This window comes from Leopardus geoffroyi, chromosome B3 (genome assembly GCF_018350155.1).
Source record: "Leopardus geoffroyi isolate Oge1 chromosome B3, O.geoffroyi_Oge1_pat1.0, whole genome shotgun sequence".
NCBI classification, from domain to species: Eukaryota; Metazoa; Chordata; class Mammalia; order Carnivora; family Felidae; genus Leopardus; species Leopardus geoffroyi.
Genome location: NC_059337.1, coordinates 55,742,446 through 55,759,568, shown reverse-complemented (window position 1 = coordinate 55,759,568; position 17,123 = coordinate 55,742,446). Strand labels below are relative to the sequence as shown.

Sequence of the window (17,123 nt, the reverse complement as noted above, 5' to 3'; positions counted from 1 at the left end):
TAATTACTTGTGTGTATCTTGCCTTCTTCACCTTATTCCAAGCTCCTTAAGGCCAAAGAATATGCTTCACTGCTCTTCTACAGCACTTTGTAATTAATAGGTATTCAATACTATTGCCAAATTAAGTTTAATTAACTGGAAGCCATATCCTGTCATCTAAAGGGGGGGGGAGTGAAACCTGATATGGAAGATGGCTATTAATGATACTATCAGGTAAGAAGCTTAGGTCCTAGAGACATAGCGCCATTACCCTTCGATAAATAATACAAGTACGAGTTTCAGTGATCCTTTTATCTTAGAATTTTCCAAACATGGATTTTATTGCTAATGACATTATGGGTAAAACAGGTGGAAATGAGCTTTGAACCACTAAGTTACAACACGCATGCCAACAGTTAAGCCGACCCTCACTTGATTTTAAATTATTGAACCATTTTAATGAGTGTGTCAGAAGAAATGCAAATGACTGCTAATTTAGAAAAGCTACATTTCTGTCATCTAAAATCCATTTATGGCTGAGATGATTTAGAACTAATCTTTCTATTTTATGCTTGGGTACGGGCATGAAGGACATGCTCTAAAATGTAATCTAATCTTCAGAATCTTCAGAACATTACTTCAGTGCTCTTTTGGACATTATTTTTCATTTGCAGTGGTAGTTTCCTGGTCTGGAAAGGATTGCCCATGTGTTTATCTCCTCTGTTTAGGCCTCGGGCTTAGGAAGAATGAAACCCAACACTCTGGTGATCGGATATAAAAAAAACTGGAGGAAAGCTCCCTTGACAGAGATTGAGAACTATGTGGGAATCATACAGTAAGTGATGGCTTACAGGATGTGTTCTTGTTTACAAACCACTAACCAGGGCAGTACATAACAGGTGCTGTTGTACCAGATTAAATTGCCTGAGAAGAAGACATTCCCCTGGTACTTTGAATTCTTTACCAAAGTGTAAGAAACACTGCCAATAATAGAACTTGAGGGGATCATAGTGTCAGAGGAAGCAGGGTGGAGGAAACTTGGTGTCAAAGAAAAAGGTAATTATTAAGATTTGCAGTCTTAAAACCTATTCATAAGATTAAAAGCAAAGGACAGCTAGGTAAGGAAGGAAGTGTTCTTTCAAAACACCTGGAATCTTGGATTGGCTGGTGTGCCCAATTCAGTCATCGTCTCCTCTGAGCCCTGGATAAGGAGTTTACTACCCCTGAGCCTCAGATGCCTCTTTGCTGATATGAGGCTTTCATATATCAGTGTCTCTGGGTTGGTTTAAGGACAAAAAGTGAGTTTTAAATGGGACGTGACATCTAATATCTATATATTGGAAAAGTCTTGGGACAAGGGTTGTAATGATAGTCTTTAAGAGACTAGCAGGCACCAGGCTAATGTCCTTCACACAAATTATCCCATTTAATTCCCACAAGAAGACTTTGAAGTAAGTGCTAATACTGTTCCCATTTTATAAGGAGAGATGCAGACATTAAAAATTAAGTAACATGCAGAAAATGACAGTTGTGACATAGCTGGAATTCCAACCCAGGACTATCCAAATTCAAAGTTTAAGCTCATGACCAAAATGCTATGCTGCCTCCAATAGTACATGTATAGCGAAAGTATTACCTGGCTTGGTTCTTTCTTTTGCATAAGTGAAAATGAAGTCTACACATATGGAAAGGCTCAGAGTACCCTTAGTGACCATTCTAGAAAACTGAGCCTTTCTTCCCGTCTTGAAAATATTTAGCCATATTTGTCTCAAGGGGGGCAATGTTAGCTATGCTAACAGCTATCTTTTGTCAAAAGCTCTGAAAATGGAATATTTCCCATCTGGAGTCTGGCTTTGCTCTGATTCCATACAACAGGGTAGGGAACGTGCCCTGAGAAGTCTGGCTGAACTTTAAAAGTCTGTAATACACAGGAAAGAAACCCTCACCTCTTCAAAACAAGCACGTGTATTCACAGTGCTTCTTATACCAGGCTATGTCCTGGCCCCTGCTAGAATGAGCATTGTATTTATCATTGTTTGGGAGAGATTTAAGGAACATTATAAAAGCATTCTAGTTTTAGTGTATTGAAAAGAAGTATAAAAAAATAATTTTCATCATCTGAAATTTTTATGTGTTTACTGACCAAACACATTCACTTAACAATCCTTCTGACATGGGGAACTTGTGTACTAAATGCATTCTCCTGAATTGTGTTTCCCGAAGGTATAAAGTCTGGATGCCAAATGCTGCCACTTGGCCCCTGGTGATACCCTAAGTTCAGTATGTTAAGGCTAAAGCAGGTGATGAGGGTAGAATTTTACCATGTTCACCAACCAGCATTTTGATATATTCAGAAACAGTCAGTTGCTGACCATTCTTGGAAATAGATTAGAGCTGCTCTCTGTTATCCAGATTCTAAAATAAAATTTCATCTTTACCACTGGGAAAAAAAGGGGGACAGAGAGGAAAGAAATTTCATCTTCATCTTTGGGGAAAAAAAGTATTGAAGCAAATAAGACATATGTAAACTGTCAGTCATTTAGTGTCCATTAATTGATACAAAATTATCTGGGGTCATCTTCCAATGTGCCCACCTTTGAAACATTCTAGAAATCTAAAGGGACCAAAATAATCAAACCCAATAATATTAGGCCAAGGAGACTTCTGGATTTTATACCAAATTGGTCTTATTGGTAGGAAAGTTCAGTGTTAAGGTGGCTCAAATTTATACTAGTATAAAACTTAGCTGGCTTAGTAAGTCTAAATGACCTTACTACCACAGCAGTGAGGTCAATATAGAAGGGAAGACCATCATACCTCCATACTGTATTATATTTCCCTTTCTAACTATTTCGATTGGTTTTGTGAGTAAGAGTAAAGCATAGTATTACTGTTAACATGGGGGCATTATTACAATAATATAGAATTTTATAATTTTTCTTTAGATAAAACATTTTAAATGTTTATAATATTCTTAGGTATGGCTTAATTTTATTTTGAATCTGTATTAGTTTTCATTGGCTGCCATAAAAAATTGCCTCAAGCTTAGTGGCTTAAAACAACACAAATTTAATAGCCTACAGATGTGTGAGTTAAAAGTCTGACACTAATTCACTGGGCTAAAATCGAGGTGTAGGCTAGGCTACATTTGCTTCTGGAAGCTTTAGGAGAGAATCCCCAGCCTTGCCCTTTCTAGGTTCTAGAGCAGTCCACTGCTCATGGCCCTCTTCCTCCATCTTCAAAGCTCTTGATGGGTCATACCACATTGCCCTCACCTCCTCTTCTGCTTCCCAAATGCACTTTAAGGACCCTGGTGATTACACTGGACCCTCCTAGATAATCTAGGTTAATCTCATCTCAAGGTCTCTAAGCTAATCACATCCGTAAAGTCCCTTTTGCGGCATAAAGTAACATATTCACAGGTTCCAGGGATTAGAATGTGGATGTCTTTGGGAAGTCTAAAATTATTCTTCCTAGCACAGAACCCAAATATTTTTTGTGGAACACATTGTCTCCTTTTTACAATCAAGGACAATTAGAAACAAGACTTATCAGGAATTTATTTTGTGGCGACTTTTGCTAGGTCTATGTTGCTAAGTGAAGATCACTTATAGATTGAATTTTGAATGGATATTCATATTACACTGAATTTATTCATATCATTATTTGAAAATTCAGGTTCACTTTGGCTATTAGAAACCTGTTTGCCTATATAAGATAATCACAAACTGCATGATTTCTGGTAGAGGGTGACCTTCTATGGAAAGGGTCCTAGGCTTCCGATCCATTTGAGACTGAACAAAGGAACCCCCAAGGAGAAAATTTTTAATGAACTCAAAGTACTAATTGGTTTGCCCCATATTTAGGAGCAGAGAAAAAAAATATTCTACAAGAACAGAGATAAAAGAAAGAGAGCCTTTCTTTTCCTTCTAGAAAATCTAATTCTATTGGATTGAGTGTAGAGAAGGCACGGCATTGGGTTGTCATGAAAAAGCATTGTTTCAAACAGTCTGCCCGAAGTCAATGGTGAAAGTTCCTTAAAGGACCTGGAGATATTTTTAACTGGGAACTTGATGTCAGAAATGTTGTAGGATTCTTTCTCCATAAGTAGGGATTTGGCTGATAATTTCAAAGGGTCTTTGCAGCCTAGAAACTCTCTGTTCTAAATATTTCAGTGATTGTTTTGCTTACATTAGAAATGAAACAATTATTTTAAAAGCATGTAACAAGCTCTTAATCAAAATTCTAGGTGACAGTATTATTTGAATAAATTGGTTCCAGAGTAAATGAATCAGTTACCTTTATCTAGAATACATTTTTAAAAGGCATAAAGGGAGAAAAACAAACTAACGAAAGGCATCAGCTCTTGGCTGTATTCTCAAGTGAATTTTCATAGTTTAGTTATGTTAAAATCTTAGAATTGAGAATCTTAGACTCTCTTACTATTAGTACAAAACCTCAAGATTAAAGGGGTCATTTAAATAACCACTTTGCTTTCACTTTCAGTGATGCATTTGATTTTGAGATTGGTGTGGTCATAGTCAGAATCAGCCAAGGGTTTGACATCTCTCAGGTTCTTCAAGTGCAAGGTATGTACTTTCTTTATTCAAGCCACAGATATTTATTGAGCACCTATTCCATGCCTGGTATTTTTCTAGGTGCTGAGGATAGAGCAGTGCACAATACAGACAAAACCCCCTAATGATAGAGCTTATGTTCTTGTGCTGACCTGAGGTGTATACACTTCCCCAGTGTTTTCTCCATTGCTAACACAAACCGCCTTTGTCCTGCAAGATAAAATATGGAATAATCCAGGGCAGTCATAAATTATTATTCTTATCACAAAACTACAAAGCCAGCGTCACTGAAAATAAACACCTTTGGTAAAATAAACTGCTGAATTAATTTCTGCAAGATGTTTGATAAAATAGAGATTAATTCTTTCCTCAAAAAACCATGTATTTTGTTTTTAAGAGTCTATGATCTGGTTTTCAGCCAACATGGAAATGAGCCTGAATGTATCATGCTGTGAATCACTAATCTAAGTCCGAGGCCGAAACACTAATTCAGATTAGTAACTCTGCTTTTTTCCCTTTAGAGGATTACTTGTTTGTTTGTTTTTTTTTAATTTTTTTTAAGGTTTATTTATTTTTGAGAGAGACACAGTGTAAGGGAGTAGTAGAGAGAGAGGGAGACACAGAATCCAAAGTAGGCTCCAGGCCCTGAACTGTCAGCACAGAGCCGGATGTGGGGCTCGAACTCAAGAACCACGAGATCATGACCTGAGGTGAAGTCGGATGCTCAAATGCCTGAACCACTCAGGCGCCCCAGTATACTTGTTTAATCTTAAGAGGTTAAACATACCCTCTTGTGTTTAAACTTAGTTTTTTGTTATAGCTTATGTTTAAACTTATGAATGAGATAAAGGACACATCTAAATAGTCATTGAAATATTAGGACAGGGCACTAATTCATGACTTATCTCTTCAGATGAACTTGAAAATAGAGTCCCCTGATGACCAACACTAAAACAAAGAGATACTTTTTGGGTGTCTCTTGTGTACCAGACATGGTGTAAATGATGGTGCTGGGTAGACCAAAACTAATTAGTGTGCTAGTAAGTATATTTGTAGAGTATAATGGAGAAGAGAGAGGGACATCTTACTCCAAGAGGTCTTTCTGGAGGAAGTTACTTTAGATTTGATATCTAGTGGATGAGTAGAGTTAACTAGGCAATGTTGGGTGAAAGAGAAATGAGTTTGGGAAACAGCATTCCTGACAAAGACCAGAGCATCAAGCAAAGGTGTGAATACACAGGATTATGGAAGGATGGGGTATATGGGCTACCCAGAGCAGATTCAGGTTACTGAAGTAGGAAGTATGAAGCAGATAATAGTGAAATTTGAGGCTGCTGATATAAGATCCTGATTTTAAAAGCCTCATTTGCCATATTAAAAAGTGTAGAAATATTCTGCAGACAGTGCAGAACCATTGAAGAGATTTAAATGATGGAATAATGTGGTCAAATTGGGGTTTACATCTCATACTCTTTCAGTTACAGGGGCTAGAATGGAAACAGAGAGACAAATCAAAAAGATTTTTGTAAAAATCAAAGGCAGAGAACGAAACAGCCTGAACTAGAGCTAGGGATGGAGAGGAAAGGACAGGACTACTTTGAAGACGCACAGAGCAGCATTTGGGGGTTGGTTGGATATGAAAAAGGGAGGAGTGAAAAAGGACCCCTTGGCTGACTGCATCAATGGTGATACTGCCTGTGGAAATGGGAAACACAAGAGAAAGAGTAGGTTTAATGAAGCCAATCTCCTGGTTTAGTTTTAAACAATCTCCTGTGGGAAATTCTACCGGAAATGTCCAATTGGCAGTTAGATAGTCCTGGTCTTAAAGGAGAAGTGTGAGCTGGAGATGCACATTTAGGAGATGTTATGGGCCAAGCTATGTTCCCCCAGAGTTCTGTAGCGAATTAATTTCTCAGAATGTGACTGGGTTTGGAGATAGGGTCTTTCAGGAAGTAAGTCAGATAAAATAGGATCACAAGGGTGGGACTTAATGCAATATGGCTGGTGTCCTTATGAAATGAGATTAGCACACAGACAAGCACAGAAGAAAGGAAGAAGACAGCCATCTACAATCCAGGAAGTGAGGCCTCAGAATGAAACCACCCTGCCAACACTTTTTTCTTGGACTTCTAGTCTACAGAACTATGAGAAAGTAAATGTCTATTATTTAAGCACCCAGTCTGTGGTATGTGTTATGGCAACCCAAGTGGATTGGTACAGGAGACTTCATAGTTAAGGTAAAACTTGAAACAATGACACTGGAAAATAAAATCTAAAGAGTGCATGTAGTCGAGAGCCCCAAAGTATAGGGAAAAAGCCCCCAAAGGATGAGCAGGAAAGGAGCCCTCAGAAAGATAAAGGAACCAGTAATCTGTGGTGTCACAGAAGCTACGGGAATAGAGTGCTCAAAATAAGAATCATCAACATTGTCAAATACAGCAGGAAATATCAGTGAGATTGTTCCTGAAATGCAATTGACACAGCACAGATAATCTGAGTGAAAATCTTATCTGTAGAGTGGTGTTGGCAGGATCTGGGTTGGAGTGGGTTGAGGAGAGAATCAGAGACTATGGATGTGGCCCACCACTTTGAGAAGTTTGGATGCAAATGAGAGGAAAGAGATAGAGATTTACCAGAGGAAGACCCATTGACCTTAGAATGCAAGAGAGGGTCATGTTTTCACACTGAGGAAATGGGCCCAAGATAATGGGAGAGATTGAAGATGGAAATGAAAACAAAGGATGACCCATGGAGTAAGATTCTGGAGGAATAGGATGAATCATGGGATAGGCATGGATGGAAGAGTTGGTCTGAAACAGAAAAAAAAAAAAAGCTTCATCTTCTAAAATTAGAGCAAAAGAGTTGAGGAATGATGATTAGGTATGTAGATTTATAAGTGTAGAGTGATAAATTGAGGACGATTGTGCACAATAGTGTCAATTCTCTTTGGAGGTAGAGCAAGCTGTCTAGTTGCCTGTTTTTCTCTTGGGGCATTTGGTCTCCAGGTAGAGGAGGATCGGGATTTTGTTGACTGATTCATCAGGAAGGAAAAGCCTGAAAGGGATTTGAGAGGGCCAGTGCCTGATGGTCCAGATTCTATCTGGCCATGTATGATTGTCTCCCTCATAACAGAAGGCAATGTAAGAGGATTAGGTGAACTTCCTGATGCAGCCAATCCAGTGTATTGTAAGGGAGAAGAAGAAATTGAAGATCAAGCGTTTATATAGGATAGAGAACCACTGTGTGATATGTATACTCTATGATTATGTATGAAGAGCTTTAAAAGATAAAGCTGAGAATCTATCCTGTGCAAAAATGTAGCAAAGAGATCTTCAGGCTTCCTGTCTTATGCCCCTATTCTCTTTTATGGATCTTTTACATCTGCAGAAAGATATACTAATTCTCATTCAGTGTTCATAATTAATTTTTTTTTTCTGGCAGAACTTAATACATTAGCAGCAACAAGAGCCACCATTTTTTTTTTTTAAGTAGGCTCCATGCCCAGTGTGGGGCTTGAACTCAAAACCCCGAGGTCAAGAGTCACAAGCTCTACTGAGCCAGCCAGGCACCCCTAACCATTTTTAGCACTTATTATGCGCCACGTGTTATGCTTCATGTTCACATATATCATAACATTTGTCATCCCAACTACCCTATGAAGAGTGTACTATCTTTGCCCCAGCGAACAGGTAATAAGTTGAGGTTTACCCAAGATTCACAAGGCTAGCAATTGGTAGAGGTAAGATTCAAACCTGTGTCTGTTTGAAACTGCCAGTCTACCTTTTAAGAAGGAGATCTAGAGAGGAAAATGACTAAGATTACACATTTTCTTTGTATGTTATGTTGATCTCCTCAAGCTGAAAGATGAGATGGTAGCTGGAAAATATCACTCCCATCCTTTCCTGCTCCATCCACCAAAATGCACCATCAATTTAGTCCTGTAAGGTAATACAGCAAGCAAATTTTGTAGTATTTCTGAAAGAATCCTGGTAGTGAACTGCATCCCCTTTTAATTTCCCAAGGGATGTATCCAATTTATATCAACTTTGATGTTTGAAATATTTCTGTTTCTTACTCAAGAAAGGAAAAATACAGTTGGATGCTAATAAAATAATTATAAGTACCAATTATCTAGAGTAAACAAAAAAGTGTTATACAAATACATGAAGAACATGCAGAAAAACAACAGCATAATGATAGAAATTAACTTTATGCCACATTTCCATGCATTATTTTGAAGTTTATGTAATTTATGACACCACCCTCATATTAGATTTTGAATTGGAAGAAATAAGCTTGTGTTTCATTATATTATACTGTAATATAGGGCTTAATAAGAGCCTGATAAATCTTAAGTATTGCATTATACTATGTTAATGATTATCATCATAGCTTTTCCAACACAGGCACCACAGTGTCATCACAGATTATAATTTAAAGGAAATATTAGCAATTCAGAGTGCCCATATACTGTAGTTAATAAAGCAGTGAATAGAAATCAGCTTTATAGGTAATTTACCAGCTAATGACAATTATTTCTATACTGTGTCACAGGATTATGTGAGGAGAATAACTTTTTCATATAAATAAGATCGATGCTCATAACATTCTAACTTGTACACTGCAGCAACTCATCCAATACTGATGGCTGACAGTTTCTCTTAATAAATTAATTTATTGCCTGACAACACAAAAAAATGCAATATTTCATATTGTTAGCTTCCCAGGGGTATTTAGCAAGTTTGCCATCTACAACAAAGAGTCCAAATTGCACTGGTAGGCATAAAATGATGAAACGTGATCCGCAATATATTGCGGTCAAGTGCTCCATGTAAGTACTACACGATTTATGACCATCTCCGAGCATGGGGATTCTGCTGTGTCTGATGGAGTAGCTTAGCAAAATAAAGACAGATGGCAGGGTAGTAAATAATTACTTGATTGGAAGACGACCACTGCAGGATTGCTTCCTGCCTTCAATTCAACGAGACTTCATCTGGGGTAAGTCACGTTGATTCATGTGAGCATTTACAGCTTTGAATTGATTGGCCAAGGAAAGAATCATAATTTAATAATTAATAAAGAGAAAGGATGCTGTGAAATGGGAGGCGATGCGATTCCTCAGTGGGTTTCCCTGTTCCCTTTTCTGCTGTCAGATAATTGACTGTTCTCCATCCTTGAGATTCAAAGTGAATTGTAATGTGTAGACTCCTACCTATTTCTGAAAACATATATATATATATATATATGTAAAGACTGGGGATAGAACATTTGAGGCAATCTTGACAACTAAATTGAATTTCAAACTATAGTCACTCCCGTTGGTTATCATACAATCAATTTATAAAGGACTTGAAAACAGGTAACTACTGTTCAAGTGGTTTTGGCATTTGCATGAAGACATGGAACAATGTCACTCTTTGTTCTCTGCATGAGAACTGTTTGGGACTATATCTGAGGAATTGGTTACAAATCCACTCAAGTGAGAGAACAGAAAGGTCTAAGCTTTTTCTTCCATCATCAGAACCTCAGAAACTCTCTTAATCTTGGAATGAGAGAAAGGCAGGCTCTTATTCTCTCTCTCTCTCTCTCTCTCAGTCTCTCTCTGTCTCTCTCTCTTGCATTGTGGTTTTGTAAATTGTGATAGACTATAGAATTATCTATTATGGAAGATTCAAATTCCCATCTGATGCCCAGGTGGTGGGTCTTTCCAGGGAAAGGACTCATTCTCTTGACTCTCCTTGTGATCAGTCCTGCCTGTCCTACCCTCTGTGACATTCCAGCCTGGTTTGGGCAAACAGCCCCTATTATGTCCTCTTTCTATAACTCTGTATATGGCATTAACCCCACTCCTTTTCAACATTGTCTTTTGTATCCCCCCTCCACATAATTTTACACATGCTCCTCTGTGACCACAATTCACTTGTTTTCCCTCCATTATAGAGATACTTTCAACTGTATTGAACTGTGTTGAATAGCATTGACTTGTTCTTTTATCCCAACAAAGTATTCTTGAGTGTTTACTGTGATGGTAGGCACGAGGAGGGAGGTTTGGGCACAGCTGAGAATGGAAGAGGCAGTATGTGAAGACTTTGAAATCAGTCAGACTTGGGTTTAAATCCCAGCTTGACACTTTCTGGCTGTGTCACCTTAGTCAAATGACTCATCTTCTCTGTGTCCCACTTTTCACGTTTTCCGATGGAAATAATTATAGCCCCTAGCTCACAGATGTATTGTTTTGGATTAAAGGATATTATGGCTGCAGAGTGCTTGGCATTGTACCTGGCACAAAATAAACTCTCAATAAATGGAGGTGATGAAGTATGAAATAAGCTACCCTCCAGGAATTTGCAGTCTAGAGGGCATAAAAAAACATGTGTCTTAAAACTAGTCTAGGTCACGCAGTTATGTCTACTGGAATAAAGTTTGAAGCAGAGTATCATGGAAATATAGAGCATTATAAAAATTTCTTTAATTGAGAGATTTAGGGATGGCTTCTTCAAAAAAATGCAGACTGTGGATTTCTTCAACAGGCAGCTATTGGCAGTCAGGGCCTATTGCTGAGGAAGGATGGTAACAAGGGAGCTAGAATTGGAAGCAGGAGGCTTGCATCACCAGTGTGCAACCTTGCACTGTCTGAGCCCAAGTTTCCTTCCCAGTAAAATGGGGAGAATGCCACTAGTTCTGCCTGCATCCCCGTACTTGTGTTGGGATCAAATAAGAGACTATGAGGAAAGGGCTTTGTGAATCCTGAACATCACAGATGCAGTCGTGAGGGAATGAGTAATTTTTATTTTTGTGCTCGTGGAAATCCGTTTATATCTCTCCATTCATACTCCCTTGGCTCACCCCCCTTTGTGGCCAATGGCACACTTCCACAAGTCAGCTGGCGAGTACTCTTGTTGAAAGAAATGTTTTCACAAAGTCCACTCTTGACTCGCATGTGAACAGAGGCAAGCTGTACACCAGATAGATGATTCAGAACAGATAATCAAACCGTCACTTCTGCTTAGCCCTGAAATTAGAAAAGGATGGATTGCACAGGAGGCGCCCTTAGATCACCTACAAAGGGAATAATTAAGAATTAACTCTAATAAGAATTTGCAAAGTCACTGTGCAAGTGAGCAGACCACCGTGTGGATCTGAAAATCCAAGAGGGCCAAGCAAGCAGATTTTAGCCCTTAGAACAGACTCTCTCCGTAGGCCTCTGTCTGTTGTCTTTGAGGGGACTGCGGAATCTGACGCATTCAAGCAAAGTCTGGTTTTGTCTCTGGGGCCTGGGATTTTGCAGTTTGCTCTGTCCAGGATGGGCTGTGTACATACCTTTGAGCAAATAGTTGGAGTAGCTCCCAGTTCATTCAGCCAGCTGACTCTGTTACAAAGGAGGATTTATCTTTTTTCCTCCTTTGTCCAAACTAGAGGACAAAGAATGTGGCAACTTGTGTCTAATCACAGGGTGTGCTGGAGTCTGCCAAAAAAGTACAGCAAAAGAAACCCTTCCCCAGCATGGCCCTGGCAGTTGCCCCCGAAGACGCACACAAATACGCACCTTCCGGACGACTGCAAAGGGTAGATGACCCCTCAACTGGCCCCTACAGCACCCCAAACAGTAGATGAAAGCAAGGGGCATGATACTTTGGGGCTGCTCTGGGGCAGCCTATACCTGCGTCTTTAGGATCCTCCCTTTATATGGTACATTTGAGGGACCATAGCATAGGGCAGTTAACCTGACATTACACCACGTGCTTGAGAGTGTCCGGGTTCATCTGACGATGAAGAGTTGGAGGTTAAAGGGACAAGTCTGAAATAATAGTAATGAGCGAACAGCAAGAGGTCGTCATAGAGGGAAATATGCAGGATCTGGAGTCAAGCAGACCTCTTTGGATTTGAACCCTCTTACTTTCGGGGTGGCATCAGACAAATCACTTAACCTTTCTGAGCCTCAGTCTCTTCATCTTCAAAAATGAGGATAACAATAGCAACTATCTCAGAAGCATTTGGGAAGGAATAATATGCAGCACAATCCCTGGCACCCAAAGAGTGCGCAATAAATGGTAACTGCTAAAATAACTCCCAGGCTTCTCAAAATACTCAATTTGCTTTGCATGACTAAGCCCATTTCCAGAAGTTGCATAAATACACTGCCTATAGAACACACTCGTTGCTTTGGTCTTTAAGGAGCAACAAAGTACCATGCAGAAACTGTTGTTTGTTCTTTTCGCAAAGCTGGGAGAGTGGGAAAGGGGAAGGGTTACAATTTTCCATTTCACAGATAGGAAATCAGAGGCATAGGAAAAGTCAATGACTTGCTTAATGTCACATAAAGCCAGCAGCATAGCTGTAATGGGTCATGACCTCCAGTGCAATGCAGCTTGTGTTCACCTTTCAAAAGTCAGGGGTAAGCAACTCCTGTCTGAGCTTTAATACCATCAGTCTAATTTCTCAGATTTTCTATAGCTGCTGATCTTGAGAACCTTTGAGGCTTTGGGGAAATCACATGGGTGATTTGACCTTAAATCTCATGCCACTGGCAAAAGATTAATTGCTAAGACCTGGAAAGAGGCCAGACAATTCTGTGTAGCTGAATAACAGCACCGTCTAGGGATGTGACTGTCCTGACAGATTTAGTTAGTACATAATTGATAAATCTAGAGTTTGTATAGCTTCGCTTCCCAGATAGATAAGGCAACGGGCTCCAAGGGCTGACATTTACAGAAGCCCTACCAGTGTTTTGTAACACTGAATCTAGGTTTTTCACTCTGTTCCTCGGAACATTGCTCATTTTCTAAGGCTCTGTTCTCAGCAAGCAAGAAGATGAGGGGATCTGACAAGAGGCCACCTTGCCCACTGTAAGCAAGAATGCCCATCATTCTTTAAGCACTGTCCCATGACTGTTTTTAAAGTCTTATTTACCCTGACCCAATGTAGGTTGAGGTCAGAGAGGCATGCAGGGCATTACATAGGAGCTAGGAATTTTTCGTCACAATCAGAATCCAAAAAAGATAAAAGGCAGTCAGATGCAACATCAAAGCTTGGAAAGTGGGTCTAAGCCCTGGACAGGGGGCTGCACAGCTTGACTCTTGTTCCAGACTCGAGTGTTGTGAGACCCTTCTTAGCAATTTGAACTCGGACAGGAACACAGAAACCTCAGCTTTTCTTTCTTTCCCTTTGGTCACTCATTCCAGAAAGTATTTTGCCTATCAGAAAGAATTGTTAGTGGATATTTTTCACTGTAATTTCTATTCGGAGCTTATTTAAGCCTTTATAGAGTTTGGTTACCTTTCCTTACTTCTTGCTGTCTAGTTTTACGTTGCAGTTCAGGAGGCATTGTTGGGTGCCTGATATATACCAGTATACTTTGGTAATTTTGTCACCTCTACTTGTAAAATATCTGACACAGTAGTTTAGGTCAGTAAATCAGTGGCATACAGTGTACAAGATCTTATGTACAATGGATCTGGCATTTTGGTTTTTGCCAGAAGTGAATAAAGATGTCATTAAATAGCCTCCCTTGCCTTCACAAATAAAAAGCCCAGTGATTTCATGTATTATAACAACACATAGAGATATTTTTCCAAGCTAGTTATTACTTTCTGAATATACTTTACTGATATGCATTACCTTTTAATAATCATATGGAAAAATCACATGATGTTAATTTTATTGCATATCCACCACGTTTATATTAAAATAGTCTATGAGATGGCTCCTAGAAACTTTGTCACTGAGTTAAGTAAGTGAGTTTTGTCTTCTTTCACTAGATGAATTAGAGAAATTGGAACAGGAGCGGCTGGCTTTGGAAGCCACTATCAAAGATAACGAATGTGAAGAAGGGAGTGGAGGCATCCGAGGCTTGTTTAAAAAAGCTAGCCAATTGAACATCACTAAGCCAACGCCTAAGAAAGGTAAGTGCTTTCCAAATTTGCAAGAAAGATTATGAAATGAGCCACTGCTTGAGTATCTATAGGGGTCAGAAGTCAGCATCTAAGATGTTGAGGGCATTGAGTGTAGCTCAGGACTGAAAGACATTTCTTTCAAGACGATAGCACAGATAAAATGTAGACATTGTTGTCATTTATCAATAACATTAAGCCCTTTGTACCATCTAAGTGTAAAAACTTAATTTTAAAATAATAATATTTGGTTTGGGAGTCCTGAAGTGCTTAAGCAGATTGGAGTGCCATAAAATAGACATTTCTTAGTTAAAATGGAAAGGGGATAGAAATTTAAGAACGAATACCCAAATGGGTTTATCTGTACACATGCACACACACACACACAGACACACACACACACCTTGCAGACATTTAAGGAGATTTAAATTAACTAGTACAGGTAAATGAGGGATCCAGCTAGAACCCTAGTTTCAAAAAGCAGCTATCTTTATCACAAACCTGAATTCTGGACTAGGAACTTTCTTAATACCAATTACCTGTAGATTTCAGCGGAGAGGTACACTCAACCTCTGAATGTCCAATATACACCCCAGTAACGAAAGACCACAGAATGAGAGCTTTTTTGTAAAATTTATAAATAGGTGATTCAAATATATAACTTTTTTGTAAATAAGAAATTGCTTTCTTTCCAGAAAAACCATGGGTTTAAGTTTAATGAGGTCCACAGCGACCTCTGCTGGTAGAAAATTATAATGTTAACGTACACAAATAATCCTATACTTAACTGAAGTCACTTGGTATGAGGCCCAGAAAAGATTATTTCTCTGGGAGGTTTTTTACATCAAATAGCAAGATCCATATTGCACCTTAGCAGGCTTATAGGCTAGTTTGACCTCTTTCAAAGAGGTTCTTCAATGAGGCCTTCTAATACCCTGGAAAAAGTTTGGACCTGTTTGCTTGTTTTCCTACTATAGTCCAAGGATGAAATTTTACCTGTAATAAAATATTTTTATATATTTACAACATATTTATAACATAAAATATAAACATTGCCCCCTTCAAATACTGGAAGTACCCTCGGGTTTCTGGAATATTCCATGGGCTATAGGAAAGCTTATTATATATTATGTACCTTAATATGACATTGTCTAGGAAAATGATGTGTTTGAATCTAAAGCTGGAGGTACATCAGGACTTTCAGAATGTAAATATTAGAATAAGACCATCTAGATTCTAACTATCTTCTTTCCTTTTCAATTATTTGGTTTATTCATGAGACATGTTAACTATTCATTGAATCTGCTCTACCATTCAGTCTTTCAATGTTAGTTACCGTCTCGAAAAGCAATGGAAAATTCAGAAGTCATAGCCCAATACTATTCTTTAGCTGATGGCAGAGGAGGGAAGCATCAATGTTCTTATTAATGAGAAGGGACTTATTATTTATTTTGGAAGCCTGTTTCTGCATCACAAATCTTTTGGCAAAGAGGTACTCTTCTGAAAGTCAACATGTCTCATTGCTCAGAAAAGCAAAATGATGTTATGTTTTATTTCCAACACCTAAAATTTCAAATGCAGCTCTAAAGCAGGCCCCTTCACTGCTCTGGGCCTTCGCTGGTTGACAACTCTTTTGAGTTCTAGATCAGGACAAACCCTACCTCCAGACACTAATGCGTGAGTCCCCTGGATGCTTTGATTTGCATGTAAGTGGGAGCAGAGTTTGGTCCATTTTGTAAAGATATTTACTTTCTCCCTCAGAAGTCCTAGGGAGATAGAAGCAATGTAAGATAATTGCTTCAGGACTGACAGGCCCAAAACATGGATGCCGCAAAAGACAGAACAAAGCATCTTCAGAACCTCTCAGATCAGAGAGGAAGCTCGGAAGCAGCTGTCAGCCCTACTCTAAGCACTTGGCTGACATCATTTCTTTGAAATAGAGCAATAAAGTCACAACTTTAAAAGACATGGAAATGAGAAATAATATATACAGTGTAGCAACAAAAACCTCTACTGGCAAATAGGAGTGAGGGTCCTGCTCAAACTGGCCTCATTCCCTAGCAGACTTTCAATGTATCCTTGATAGGGTGGAAAAAGCATCAAAAAAATGTTTAAGTACTTTACGTGCACCCTTATCTATAACTCTAGTAAAGGAATTTTATCTTTCCGTATTGGCTTTTTCATCTCATTCATAGAGCTCCATGGCTTTTCCTTGGCTTCAGGAGTCTCCTTGAAAACAGAGAGCAAGCCAGGCTGACATTAGGTCCAAAGGGTCATAGAGTCAAGATGCATTTGGTCCCTAGCCACTTTCATAATGCAGACATTCATGGAATTTATACCAGTTGTACTCATTGAATGCTCTAATGAAGAAATAGTTCCGATTCTATTGCTTATCTCTAGAAAACCAATCACCACATGTTCTAGTTTCAAGTAAATTTGAAATATGATTGAGTTATATCTGAAATTTTGTAAAATGGGGGTTTTTGGCTATTGTATCAGATAACTTAGCATCGTTACCTGTCTAAATAATAAATTCCACCCTGGAGATTACTAAGAACTTGAAAATAATCTACTGTTTTATAATGAAAACTGTAATCATAAAACCAATATCATATTTTGTTGGACTATTGAAGGTAACCTAAATTACTGTGGAACTTGACCTTTATCTCCCCTT

The 17,123-nt window shown here is 38.7% G+C and overlaps 1 protein-coding gene across 3 annotated transcripts in view; it reads left to right on the top strand.

Annotated features, from left to right (window-relative positions):
* Positions 1-17,123, top strand: part of SLC12A1 (solute carrier family 12 member 1) — a 104,731-nt gene that overhangs the window by 72,000 nt on the left and 15,608 nt on the right. For all 3 annotated transcript variants that reach the window (XM_045449817.1, XM_045449816.1, XM_045449818.1), the window contains exons 19-21: positions 708-814; positions 4,486-4,568; positions 14,318-14,461. In XM_045449817.1, coding sequence (XP_045305773.1) covers positions 708-814; positions 4,486-4,568; positions 14,318-14,461 — 334 coding nt within the window. The remainder of the gene's footprint in view (positions 1-707; positions 815-4,485; positions 4,569-14,317; positions 14,462-17,123) is intronic.